Source organism: Mixophyes fleayi, chromosome 12, assembly GCF_038048845.1.
Source record: "Mixophyes fleayi isolate aMixFle1 chromosome 12, aMixFle1.hap1, whole genome shotgun sequence".
In the NCBI taxonomy this organism is placed as follows: domain Eukaryota; kingdom Metazoa; phylum Chordata; class Amphibia; order Anura; family Limnodynastidae; genus Mixophyes; species Mixophyes fleayi.
This window is the reverse complement of record NC_134413.1, coordinates 14,683,455-14,697,788: the sequence shown is the minus strand read 5'-3', so window position 1 is coordinate 14,697,788 and position 14,334 is coordinate 14,683,455. Positions and strand designations below refer to the sequence as shown.

At 41.8% G+C, this 14,334-nt stretch overlaps 1 protein-coding gene across 1 annotated transcript; it reads left to right on the top strand.

Moving 5' to 3' along the window:
* The first annotated feature begins 1,120 nt into the window (after positions 1 to 1,120).
* Positions 1,121 to 13,468, top strand: KLHDC2 (kelch domain containing 2). The gene is made up of 13 exons (XM_075192642.1): positions 1,121 to 1,297; positions 2,339 to 2,418; positions 4,561 to 4,678; positions 5,620 to 5,735; positions 7,982 to 8,060; positions 9,033 to 9,116; positions 9,253 to 9,333; positions 9,417 to 9,475; positions 9,990 to 10,099; positions 11,319 to 11,391; positions 11,700 to 11,787; positions 12,485 to 12,537; positions 13,212 to 13,468. Exons 1-13 carry the CDS (start codon positions 1,121 to 1,123, stop codon positions 13,333 to 13,335), a joined length of 1,242 nt encoding a protein of 413 aa, XP_075048743.1. The 3' UTR covers positions 13,336 to 13,468.
* Positions 13,469 to 14,334: the final 866 nt, after the last annotated feature.

Here is a 14,334-nt window from a genome sequence, read left to right as displayed (position 1 = left end):
ATGTTGGTTAAAAACGGACATTTATAATATACCCACTATATTCAGTGGGAAAATGTGGAAAACAGTTGTATTGCCCATAACAACCAATCAGCTATTTACATCCATCTTCTAATCTGCACTCCAAAAATGACTTAATCATCATCAATTTATATAGCGCCACTGATTCCACAGTGCTGTACAGAGAACTCGTTCACATCAGTCCCTGCTCCCATTGGAGCTTACAGTCTAAATTCCCTAACATACAAACGCAGACAGAGAGAGAGACTAGGGGCAATTTTTTGATAGCAGCCAAATAACCTACCAGTATGTTTTTGGAGTGTGGGAGGAAACCAGAGCACCCGGAGGAAACCAAGGGCGGATCCAGACTATTGCTATACCCCGGGCGATTTTAGGGGGGGGGCGATTTGGGCCCAGCCCCCTTTCTAATTTCTAAGGCTGCCGGCGGCTGCACAGTATGTGCAGGTCCGCTCGGGAGTGACAGAGTGCTGCCCCGCTGCTCTGATTGTGTTTAAAACACAATCAGAGCAGACGGGCAGCACTCTGTCATTGCTGAACGGACCTGCACAGTGTGCAGCCGCCGGCAGCAAGCCCCTGCTAGGGGCCCCCCCCCTGGATCCGCCACTGGAGGAAACCCACGCAAACAAGGGGAGAAAATACAAACTCCACACAGATAAGGCCATGGTCGGGAATTAAACTCATGACCCCAGTGCTGGGAGGCAGAAGTGCTAAACACTTAGCCACTGTGCTGCCCATAATGTTTGACATTGGTAACTCCACAGTTTTCCTGTGCACTAGTTTTAATAAATGTCCACAATTATCTATAAAATTAATAAAAGGCTACTTCTATCACAAAGAGGGACAACAGAATAAAAGGGGGTATGGGTGCATACATTTCTAAGTATGGGAGTGATTTAAAAGATGTGATGGTAACAACAACAAGATCTTATTTCATTACAATTATCTGGTTGTTGTAACTAATGTCTGCCACTCGGGGGCGCTGTAGTACACCTAGCGCTCTGCCCTTAAGCATCATGGCGGCTGCGATTCCGCTGTATTTACTTCTGTCTACGACGTATAACGTGCGCGACTCTGTGTTGTGACGCTCCCGGTTCACTGAGGGATGGCGGATGAAAATGCGGATCCCCCGGCTGAGGTGCAGCAGGAGGAGGAGGATGAGGAAGACGAGGAGGAGGAGGGAGATGCAGGGCCGGCGGCAGATGACAGTGTCCCGGCCGAGCGCAGCGGTCACGTGTCCGTCACTGATGGGACCCGGATGTTTGTGTGGGGAGGATACAAGGTGACAGCTCCATATGGACCATACTCCCAGTAGTCCCAAATGTTGTCCCAACTACATGTCCAGTATGAAGGCCATGCTGGGATTTGTAGTCCCACAGCAGCTGTGGAGCCATGGGCTGGTTTATGCTGCACTTCATTTTAGCCACTAAGCAGAGAAGATCTTGTACCAAACACATTTATGTATTAAAAGCCAGACATACTGCTTTATGCACTACTAAGGACACCTGGGCTTAGTATAACACATGCAATACCTTGCGCACCAATAAAATGAAATACACCACAAATCAAGTATATGGGATTTATCTTCATAAATGTTCAGAATGTTTGCTATTCTGGATAAGGAGTTTTCTATCATTCGGACCACATTGTCTAAAATATACAGAATTACTTTTAAAACATACCCATCTTTCTTCACTGCCTCTGATATTCCCCTTTTACTAACTTGATTATCACTGCTCCTCATAGTACCTGTAGGAGGAATCACTTATTGATTATTTATATGTGTATGATACGCTCCAAACAGAAGTAATTTGTTAATTTTTTTGTCATTTGGCTCTCTGGAAGATCGTCTTACTGATGGGGAAGACGTACTTAGAAGGCATGGCACTTTTAGTAAGGTTTAGCTGCCCCCCCCCCCCCCCCCCCATGGTAAATAAGAACTTGATCATTAGTGTTTTATTCTGTCTAAAATCAGTTTGAGTCCCAGCTTTTATTATAGTATAAAACAAATTTGGAATAAGAAAGCTTCCATGCCATTTTTTGTTAAATAATAGTCATTTGCAGCAAATGTAGAAAAAAGGTTGGCTGTAACGTACACAATGGTAACAGGGCTGTTTACTGATCCAACTTAGTGACTCAGCACGTTGGATAGGTTTCTATGGAAATTTGACAATGTGCACGGAGCAACTTGTTAATGATTTCCAAATAAACAGAGCAGTCCTGGCAATCAGAAAAACGGGAAATATAGATCACCCTTCTATACAATTTTTTATTATTTGTGGTTTAGTTGTACTTTTAAGCATTTGACGCCTCTTATTTTCAGAATGCTCCCGTTCGAGGATTTTATGATTTTTATTTGCCACGAGATGAGATCTGGATTTACCACATGGAAAATGGAACCTGGTAGGTGTAATATATAAAATCTGTGGATTTTAGCCTGTTTAGAAATTGCTATATGGCTCCAACAGCTGCTCAGGTTAGATAGCACTGGTTGTGCGGAGAATGAGTTGTACTGTACTGTAGTGGTCCAAAACTGGGGAATTAGTGGCAGCCATGGTGGGAGGGAGCAGAACTCCTGTGATAGTGTGAGATTCCTGTCAGAAATACTTGAGTGCTTCCTGGACTCAAAACCCACTTCTGATGATATGCAGGGATCCTCCAAGGAAAGTGACCAGCTCACTATGGGGGGTATTCAATTGACAGCAAGAAATGTTTTAACGCTACGTTAATACATTTTTTTTTTGTCATTTTCGAGCAGGTTAACTTTACCCGCGATTCAATTACCTTTTTAACGCAGCGGTTTTTTTCATGAAATGGTCCTCTCGCGCTCCAGTCAAAGGACTATTGAAAGTATAGGGAAATTGAGAACCCACCGCGTTAAAAGCTATTCAATTGTTTTTTAACGTGGCGGGTTAAATAGGCAAATAGGCTCTTTTATCTTGCACTTCTTTGGGGTGTGTTAAAAATAAAAAACGTATTTGAAAACATGTAATAATGTGAAAAAAAAGTTAAACTTATGTTTATCACTAATGCCTAACATGTAAAAGTAGATTTTCTTGTAATAAACATTTAAAAAAAATAAAATCACTAAATAATTATATTTATGTTTATGTATTTGGTACAATTATGAATGTAGTAATGTGTTTTGACACAATAGAGATGATTCTATGGTAAAAAATAGTTCAATTAAAAAATATGTTAAAGAAAGTACTGTAATGTAGATATTATCAATGTGTAATGCAATCTAATGTATAGAAATGTATGCAAAACCTTTTTTTTTTTGTGTTATACATGACCGCGTTAAAACTCCCCTAAAGTCTCGCAAGCACAATATTTAATGCGCGGGGGCAGCGTTTCCTCTTTTTCAATTGAATTGCACGAGTTTTCCCGCTGTGCTGACTCAATACGGTCGCTATTGCCGTCAAAGACCTGCGGGAGATTATTTTTTTTTATATGCGGCGGGGAAAAAAAAAATTGCGGTCAATTGAATATCGCCCTATGACTCACACTCCAGTGTAAGGTTCTTGTACCATTTCTAGGGCTAGATTTACTAAGCTGCGGGTTTGAAAAAGTGGGGATGTTACCTTTAGCAACCAATCACATTCTAGCTGTCATTTTGTAGAATGTACTAAATAAATGAAAGCTAGAATCTAATTGGTTGCTATAGGCAACATCCCAACTTTTTCAAACCCGCAGCTTAGTAAATCTAGCCCCTAGTGTCAGTTAGTGAGCTCCAGTGAATTCATGAAGTATCACAGGGTAAAAAACACTCACGTAAGCCTAAAACATACCTAATTGTGTATAAATCATGTCCATGTCTTTGTCCTTGCTCTTGCAGTTTAGGATCTGGCTCCTACGTTTTCTCAAGCCTTGTCTAAAGCTACTCTACATACATAGAAAAAAAAACATTTTTGGAAGTTTGTGGTCTCCTTGGACAAAAACTCCCACGGTCTATAGACGGACTTGTAGATTTGCTTCACATAAACTTGTCATTCAATGAGTTCATTGTGAATTCTCAAATTATTTAAAACACAGGCAGATTGTCTTAGTTAACTATTATTCTGCCATCCCACCAGGTCAAACAGAACACAACGCTTGTCACGTTTACAACGGGTGTTCTACAGTCATTCTGTAATTGACTTTATTACTATGTTCATCTAACTTCACGAGTCGATTTAAATGACTTCTTTTGGTAAAGATCAGATGTATTACTGGTTTCAGGAGGGTCCAGTAACTTCACCGATCATGGAGAGTTCTCTGCTAGCCTGGTCCTCTATGAGCCTTCAGAGTGGTGACCTTGGGGGGGCCTGAAAGTAACTTTGCACCACAGATTTTTCTACATATGTATTTTGTACCCTGGTTTGTCTGGGCAGGAAAACGAGGTCTGGGGCCCACTATACATGGCACTGTTTTCTTTCTGGGTTTTTTCCACATTGTCGCCTATTTATATTTTCAGACACCAGGTGCCTTCTGGGTGAGAGTGAATAATATTTTTCATTAATAATATTTTTAGAAAGTCCCTTTTAATAAAGCAATATATTACAGGCAGAGAATGAAGACCAAAGGAAACGGCCCACCGTCGATGTCGGGCAGCTGTGCGGTGTGTGTGGACAATGTGCTATACCTGTTCGGAGGGCATCACGCCCATGGAAACACTAACATGGTCAGTACTTGAATAGCAAGTTTGTGTTTGACTAACAGCATTCCGGTTTGGGGGAGTGGGGAAGTGCACTGAAGACGAAAGTGCCATAAATCTGAGTGTTTGGTTGGAAATGTCCAAGCTAACGGGTTGATGGCGCTATTAAAGCCAGGTACACACACTATTGCATGTTACTTCAGGTGCGATTATTGTACCGATTTCACCAACAATTGAAAGTCCCGATGATCATACAGATTCATGTGTACACACCTACACGATTTACCTTCAGATCTCTGATCTTCATCTGTCAAAACAATCGGCTGAAAAGATGGTGACTCTGCACACACTACAGAGATCTGCCTGCGCTGCTGGTCATGAGTGTGTACACACTTCCACATTTACCCAACATCGTTCCATTGTTGATCATCGTTTTTAGAAAGTTTAGAAAACAAAATCAATCGATACGATGTACTTTGGTAAGATAAAACATGATCATTGGAGCATGCACACTATTGCAATATCGGACTAACAGTTGTTTATCATGTAAACTGCACGATAATTGCATTAGTACCTACTTGGCTTCAAACTACTCCTGTCAGTCTAGTTGAGGTGTGATAATTCTCTCACAATACAATAGCTTGTAGACATGGCCTAATGGTAAGGGATGTGGTGATAACATTGATGGCTGGGTATGATGTCAAGCCGTTTTTTGTTTTTTACATGTATTGCCATTTTAAATATAGTGATTTATGTCCACGTTTTGTCTGTCTATGTTACGACCCTGTCTACATTTTAAAAGTTGACCTTTTTAACTGTCGACCTCATGGTGTAGGCATTTTATCGGTCAACTTTTCAACTACATCCCATGTGCCGGTAGCCCTCACACTACAGGTCTGATATGAAAGAGACTCAGGCAGAAGTAGCAGCAAGGATGTTGTGAATGTGGAAATATTGTGTGTTCACAGCTCTACATGTTGAACCTGAACTCCAAAGCTGGGGATCTCTACTGGGAAAAGGCAGACTGTAGAGGACCCCCACCATCACCAAAGGACAAGCTTGGTGTATGGGTCTATCAGAACAAGTGAGTGTCTGTACTGCTAATATACTGATCAACTCTTCTTCATTAGGATCCGCATTTGGCATCACATCCTGTCCTTCTCTATTGTGAATAGAAGTCTGAGATTGTACAGTGTAAGGGACATAACCTTTAAATATAAATTGCTACATTTATACAGAAGGTCCCCTGCATATATCATCATCATCACCATTTATTTATATAGCGCCACTGATTCCGCAGCGCTGTACAGAGAACTCGCTCACATCAGTCCCTGCCCCATTGGGACTTACAGTCTAAATTCCCTAATATAGACACACACAGACAGACTAGGGTCAATTTTGATAGCAGCCAATTAACCTATTAGTATGTTTTTGGAGTGGGAGGAAACCAGAGCACCCGGAGGAAACCCACGCAAACACAGGGAGAACATATAAACTCCACACAGATAAGGCCATGGTTGGGAATTGAACTCATGAACCCAGCGCTGTGAGGCAGTAGTGCTAACCACTGAGCCACCGTATTCCCCCATAGTGCAGGTCGCTAATATTCCTCTACCATTTCCTTTATAAGGATGGAAATGTTATGTCTGTTGATAAACTGGTCCCCACATAGCAAGATGACCTTTATGTGTCACCCCTGGGTCCGACTTAAAGGATAACTCAACCCAAAATTGATAATGTTTTTTTTGTGAAGAGTTCCATAAAGTGAACATTAATGCAGAATATAACTTACCTGGGGTCCGGAGATCTGATGTCTGCTGCGATCAGGGGAGGATGTCCTTGCTCGCTCCGGGAGGGCGGAGAGTCTCCCATGGTCTGCTCACTCCTACTCAAGAGGCTTTTATCACACAGGCGACATTAATGTCACACCTTTAACGTTACACTCAGTGGCAGGGGGTGGGTTGTTTCCCCCCTGTCCAAACACAGCCAGGATGTAGGGGAGGGCTCACTCTTAACCCCACCATTCCTAAATCTCAGCTGGGTGATTTATCTTTAAACCTGCTGCCCAAAGTATTTTCCAGAAGACCTAGACCCTGTAGACCAGGCCTGTCCAACCTGCGGCCCTCCAGATGTTTGTGAAACTACAAGTCCCAGCATGCCCTTCCAGCTATCAACTGGTTGTCTACTGGCAAAGCATGCTGGGGCTTGTAGTTTCACAACATCTGGAGGGCCGCAGGTTGGACAGGCCTGCTGTAGACACAATCTGCTGCAGAGAGATGGCAGCCAGGCTCCAGGGCGACAGTCTCCCCGAGGACTGTGTTATGCATCACTGACCACTGAATTGTTTTTAGATTAGTGCTTCTTTTAAAAGAAACAATTTGCAAAGTCACCACTCTCTTTCTAGGCCGGTCTTTGGTTCCTTTGCTGCCTCTACACAGATTTACAATTTGCTTGTTATGTCAATCTATTGTTTATTCATTATTTTTCTTTATATCTGAATATCCTGTACTTTTGTATATTAAATCTATAACTTAATATATTGCGTCCTTGATACTCTAACGAATCCATTAGCCTGGTAGAAGAGAGCTCGACCAAGTTAACCCTTGGAATGCCAGTGTGTGATTTGTTGATACATTTGATTAACAAGCTGTGTGTGCTTGTATGTACATATATATATATAACAGTCTGGAGCTGTGAAGAGGTAACCCTGTGTGTGCTGGTGTGGGTCTTGCTAGTCTGTGAATAACTAGAAGCCTGTGTGCCAGTGTGGGACAGTATATTGGGGTCCTATTGCCCGTAATCAATAGGTGGTGGCAGAACCTGAAGTGTCTGGGGGTGTGAGAGCGATGTGTTTGGGGGGCGATTCCGTAGGTCTATAACCTGTGTGATAGGTAGAGAGATACTGCGGGCTGAAATCGTGTGTGACCTCATACAGCGAACACCCCAAAGTCACGGCAGCTGGGAGCGTGTTCGTGACAAATTGTAAAACGCTACAGAATTTGCTGGCACCATATAAATGAATGTTGATGATGATGATTATATGTGTTGCTCTTACAAAAGCAATATCCCAACCTCCCTTTACACAAATGTAGATTTGTATAGGAGGAATAATATGACCGCATGCGATCATGAAGAGAAAACTGTCCTATCAGAACGATGCCCTGGCTCCATATGTACAGAACAGTCAGCGACATCACCCATGTGTTGGGGTGAAGCGGAGGTCTGAAGAATATAAACGTCAGGATTCCTGGTGGTGGAACCCCCATCATTGTTCTGGTTGGGGGAGAGTTATTTTAACTTTAATTTTTGGCTTTTATTTCGTGCTTTCAGGCTGCTCTTCTTTGGTGGATATGGGTATTATCGAGAAGATGCAATCGGGACATTTGAGTTTGATGAAACCTCGTTTGGAGTATGTATACTGAAATAACATATTGCTTGATTTTGTATTGGAGCTCATTCGTGGCCAAATTAGTAATTGATCTTTCTAGCTGCAGAATTGACCTGTTTGTGGCCAGTTTAATGATGAGAACGTACCTGCTGTGACAACAGATTACTCTGATCATGGAGTTCCCCTTCAATGATTATGGTGCAGTTCTCTAATACTCTGACCATGCTTTATCTGTGGATAGTGTTTGTACTAGACCATTTCAAGGACGAGTTTAGCAACAAGTCTCATGTACATAATACAGGGAATCCTCAGAAAAACCTACTTGTGATCTTTTAAGGAAGGTGTATACTGTTCACAAAACATTTATTGGGTTAGTTGTGGAAACTGCAGGACATAATAAGCTAGACATGGTGAGTATACCTTGCTGTTGCCTAGTATTAATTGAAAATCTTACACTTGTTAGCAGTCATCAGTCCCAGGACTGATTAGTGAGTGTTACTGTAGAGCTAAGACTGTCACTCATGACCCAACAACCTACTGGTTAGTGAGTGTTACTGAAGAGCAGGGACTGTCAATCATGATCCAACAACCTACTGATTGGCGAGTGTTACTGAAGAGCAGGGACTGTCACTTATGACCCAACAACCTACTGATTGGTGAGGGTTATTGTAGAGCTAAGACTGTCACTCATGACCCAACAACCTACTGATTGGTGAGTGTTACTGTAGAGCTGGGACTGTCAATCATGACCCAACAACCTACTGATTGGTGAGTGTTACTGTAGAGCTGGGACTGTCAATCATGACCCAACAACCTAGTTGAAATGCTGACAAACGGAGAACAATGTATATAACTATTATATGGCAGGACATTCTCTAATTAGAACTATTTGTAACTGTTACTGTATTGCTATAATGAATTAATTTTTAGTGAGCGTGATGAAGGTGGACATCCCTTGACAGTAATACACTGATTGTGTCTGTCGCTTTCCAGAATGCCGGGCTCCCGAGAGGCTGGAATAACCACGTCCATGCTCTGGCCCTAGACAGCTTCACCTGGAGTCGCATTGTAACTACGGTAAGATTTCTATATGTCCAAAGTTTGTATGGATACATATAATTTACTTTATTTTTATTGTTGTATTCTCAATTATCTTTGGACTTAATTTGTACTGACACTTACACTATCTGCCAACATAACTTTTTTTTAACAGGGGAAGAGCCCGTCCCCGCGGGCCGCCCATGCCTGTGCCGCCGTTGGAAATAGAGGTTATGTTTTTGGCGGTAGATACAGGGTGAGTATCAGTTTGTGCAGGTGGGGATTTATGTGTCCTTTGGTGGGATGTTTCCTTTATACTATCCTGTCTTATTTTTTTAGGACTCCAGAATGAATGACCTTTATTATTTGAATTTTGATACCTGGGAGTGGCACGAAGTGTAAGTGGTTTTTCATCCTTTCTACTAACCAGTAGGATGATCCCTCTATACACCTCCATGCAAACAAAATTGTGGAGTAAATAGCCCACTCGCTGAGCCAGGAACACCCCTGATAATCCTCCTCCCAAACTTTTGTCTTGATGTTGCCATTTCTACCAGCAAATCCTGGGAAGACAGATATTGCGGATGTGTTGCCTATTTGTAGGTTTGGATCCACATTTAGTGATCTGTTAATACATAGGGGAGGCGAATCACCTGCCCCCTGAACGAACATAACTACCCCTAGTGGCTGAAGGAGGTAATGTCATAATGGTGTCTCAGAATTTCCGTATCACCTGCAATGCGCCAGATCCTCTTTATTTACGGCTAGCGGGTGTGCAATAGTGAATCGGGTAGCAAAATTGATTAGTAAATGTACCTAAACTTTCTTTTAATTATATTGTCTATGTATAATGTTTGTATGAGCTGGTTCTTACATCATTCAGCCCCTGTCGCCCCCCCTTCTCCCCTGCAGGATTACACAGGGTGTTACCCCGCTGGGGAGGTCTTGGCATTCGCTAACACAAGCTTCACAACACAGTCTGTTCCTCTTTGGGGGATTTACCACCGATAAACAACCTCTGAGTAAGTGATGTTTTTTTTTGTTTTGTTTTTAAGTTCTCCTGTTCTTTGATTTTAAAACCCAGCTCTGCAGAGAGCTGACAACATGTTTGTATCGGTAACTAGTATTTTAACAGAACAATGGCTTTTAGTCTTCTTGCCATGCTGTTTTTAAGTATCTAACAATAACAGTATAACCTGAGTAAAATTCGAATGGCAGTGTACAGACATTATCTCAAATGTCATTATTGACAAAAGAATAAGCCATAAAACTGCTCCTCCATCTCTGCCTCATGATTTTCGGCATTACTTACAGTAGGTTTTAGTGTGGACAGAAGGTGCTATGACGTTGAGCTCATGTGATCAGTCTCAGCCAATGTACTGATCGCTGGCAGTGTGATGAGGTCACAGGGTGTTTCTCAGGAGCACAGTGAGCATGCTCCTGCCAGTACATGAGCTGCCTGTTCTTTCATTAATATTAATAGGTGCTCAGAAGAGGGTTAACATCATGCAGACATGTACAAAGGTGAACATAGAAGCAACTATTCAACTGTAACACACCGTAAGGGCCTGTTCACACCTGTCTGCTATTAATGGGCTTTTTTTCTGCTAACGTTTGAAAACTGCAATAAGAATATTCTATATGATTTCTCATTGGCTTGTTCCCACTATTGCAGTTTAATATTTTGGCTCAAGGGTTTAACGTTTCAGAATGCAGCTCAAATCCATTTCTCTAGCAGTGTATTAGTATCAGAGAAATGCGTTAAAACCGTCCCAACACATATGTGTGTCCACAATGTAACATATTTATGTGCAGTTTTGTGGAGGTGACAGGTGCTCTTTAAACTTGACTACATAGCAAACATCTCCAGTTCTGTTAATCCATGGAAAACTTTTACGTACTGTATATGTTTGTGAATGTTAATTGTTGCTCTTATGTGTGTACTTTTATTTTATTGCTTATGGTCACTAATAAATAACGTTTAGTAGAATTGTCTGATAATGTGATGGATGTGAAAACTGTTCTACAGGTAAGTGTAGAAATGTAGGTGTTGCCCATAGCAACCAATTCTATTTAATCTAATATGCAATTGGTTGCTATGGGCTTCACTATCTTCTCCAACCAGCTACCTGTAGAGCAGTTTTATAAATCTCCCCCACAGTGTACGTTCTGTAGGTGTCTGTATTTCTGCCTTCCAATCTCTGAACTCTCGGACTTGTCAAGCTTGTGATCTGTATTTAGGTGACACTTGGATGTACAGTCTGAAGACAAATGAGTGGATTCCATTCCAGAGCTGTCATGTCGATAAACCCAGGTAAGAAATCACTCATGCTTCTCCACCTGCAGTAGGGGTGACAGTAGGAGACACGGGACCAACATCTGATTCTTCCTCCTCTCATAACCTTCTGCTCCATTCTTCCCACAGGAGATTGCACAGGGCCCTGTATCTTTTTAACTTTATTTTCTCTTCCCTGGAGGGTGGCTGGGGCTGCCTGTTACTCCCTCAGTCCGCCTGGTGCTGGCTGTTGGTAAAGCAGACCCTGGGCTGCTTAGGCTGAGAAGTGCAGGTTATTTCTACCATCGCACCACTTGTACACAGGAACGCCTGTTTCTGTCTTGCAGGTTGTGGCATACAGCGTGTGCTAGTAAAGAAGGTGAAATATTTGTCTTCGGAGGATGCGCCAACAATCTCCTCGCCCATCACAAAGCGGTAACTTTTTTTTTTTTTAATATATATATTTTCTTTTTATTGCCTGTTTATACTGGTATCCCAAGATTTACAACTTTTACTTTTAGTATTCCTGGACTGATTTAACTATTTCAAGGTATGTAGATTTAGTACAGGTTGTAAGGATTGCAGGCAGTGAAAGCCCTGCGACATCATGAGCTACTGGTAAATTGATTGGCTGGATTGTCATGATTAGCTCCTCCCACAGTATGGCTGCCTCCATTACATGTAGGTGACAGACCCACTTTACAGTGTACCTGTTACCTACAGACAGTGAGTGACAGGCCCTATGCTCATAAATATTGGTTCAGTCTTGGCTGCAGACTACAAGTACACCTTAATCAGTATGGACCGGAGTAAAGATTTCTGGTAGTTTTATTTGTGAATGGCAGAAGCAGCTGTGGGTATAACATGACTGGAACATGAGACCTGGGGGAAAATGTATCAAGCCGAGTTTTCCGCCAGGTTTAAAAAGTGTAGATGTTGCCTATAGCAACCAATCAGATTCTAGATATCATTTTGTAGAATGTACTAAATAAATGACAGCTAGAATCTGATTGGTTTTTCAAACCCGCTGGAAAAACTCTGAGCTTGATACATTTACCCCCCGGTGCTGATAAATACTGCTGTACTATAGACCAGGCTTTATTTTCATACTGTCTCCTCCTTTTCCTTCTAGGCTCACAGTAACGAGGTTCTAGTGTTCTCTGTCCAGCCGAGGTCTCTAGTCAGGTAAACACGTCTGTATATGAATTATAAGTGTGTGTGTTAGGGATATGAGTGCCCTCCCCCAGCCAGTTCACAGACAAAGGCCAAATTGTACCACACCCTATATAGTAAATATCATGTGCAGACAGCAACATTGCCCCACTGCCAAGGACCACCCCTTCCGACCAGCAAGAACTGATATCAGAGGGCGGCTGGTAAAGATTCGCTCTTTGTTCTCATGTCAGTAGAGTGTACAGAGCCAAGTTTCTCCAGCACCAGCCCTGATTGTTGATAGAACAGACCAGTAAATTCTACATTCTTTGTTTCCACCTAACTGTTATAGTAAGTGACAGTATTTAGTTCTTAGGGATACTGTCTGTTTTGGGATGAACGTTCTTTAGAGAGACTATGGAAGTGTTTGGCCAACTACACCCCAAACGTATGACAATGGAATATGACCAATGCTTCTCCCACTATCTAGATCAGTGTTTGCTAACCTGTGACACTCCAGGTGTTGTGAAACTACAAGTCCCAGCATGCTTTGCCAATATATAGCAGATTATTGCTGGAAAGGTATGCTGGGACTTGTAGTTTCACAACACCTGGAGTGTCACAGGTTAGTCAACACTGATCTAGATCATAGAATAGTCTTTCATTTAGCTGGACGTGTGTCTTGATGCATATTCTCTTGCTTCCAGGCTTTGCCTAGAGACGGTGATTTCCTTCAAAGAGATCCTGTCCGGCTCCCTGGATTGTCTCCCCAAACACTTACTGCACAACGTCTACCAGCGGGTGGCCAGCATTAATACATGTGGATCCTGAGAGGCCGATCTGTGCATAGCTGTATATAGTAATATTGTTTGTGTCTTGGTATGTTTTCTTGGTAAATAGGGATATTACTTTAGTGTAAATACGTTCAATAAATGTGGAAAATTCATTAAGTCCACTTCAATTGTATCAGACCCAGAATGATTTTGTGTAGCTTTAATACCAGCCGAGGTGTATGTAGCCTCATTCATGTGTAACAGGAATCAGTGGAAATTGTGGTTCACTCTGAATGTACCATGGACACATAACTAACGGGTTACACTTCACCCAAAGGTCGGAAGAGAAATTAATCTGTTACTTTGAAGGATCCCCTCCCCCCAATGTCATAAATATAATTTATTTCTTAATATATGCTGTATATTATATTGTTACAATTTTTATATTAACATTTCAGTATTCAGAACAGTTAATTAGAAGCAAAAAAAAAAAAAACTTCCCATTGTTATTTGTACCCAGGTTACCTTTAATTCTATACGATGACTGTATGAAGATACGAGTGTTAGTATAGAGATAAGAATTATTTTTTTTTAGGCTCCATAATCCTTATATAGAAGTTTCTGGTTTTAAAAGAATTACTAGTAACTCATGTATATATGAATTGAAGGAGCAGGCCTGGAGATATGACACAAGGTTTAGGGGGTGGGGAGTTATTTTCCATAGATACCAGTGTTCCTGTGTTTACTGCCCAAAACTTATGTCCTATCACCAGTTCCTTTAAACTTAACTCTAAGGGGGCGATTCCATTAACCATGGGGTTCCACAGACGCCTCACACGTTCTGTTTCCATGTAGAGATCTTTACAAAAGTTTCCTCGCACCGCATAGGGGTGCAACCAAAAATGAGTCATGTGTTTCTGCACAAGTTACAGTAACTAGAACATAATTCTTCCTAGTCTTTACCAGCGTTTCCACTCCCCAATTGTAGTCCCTACTTCTGCTCGACCCCTATAAATCTCCCCCCATTTAATGCAGTGTTCACTCCACATTCAAGTAC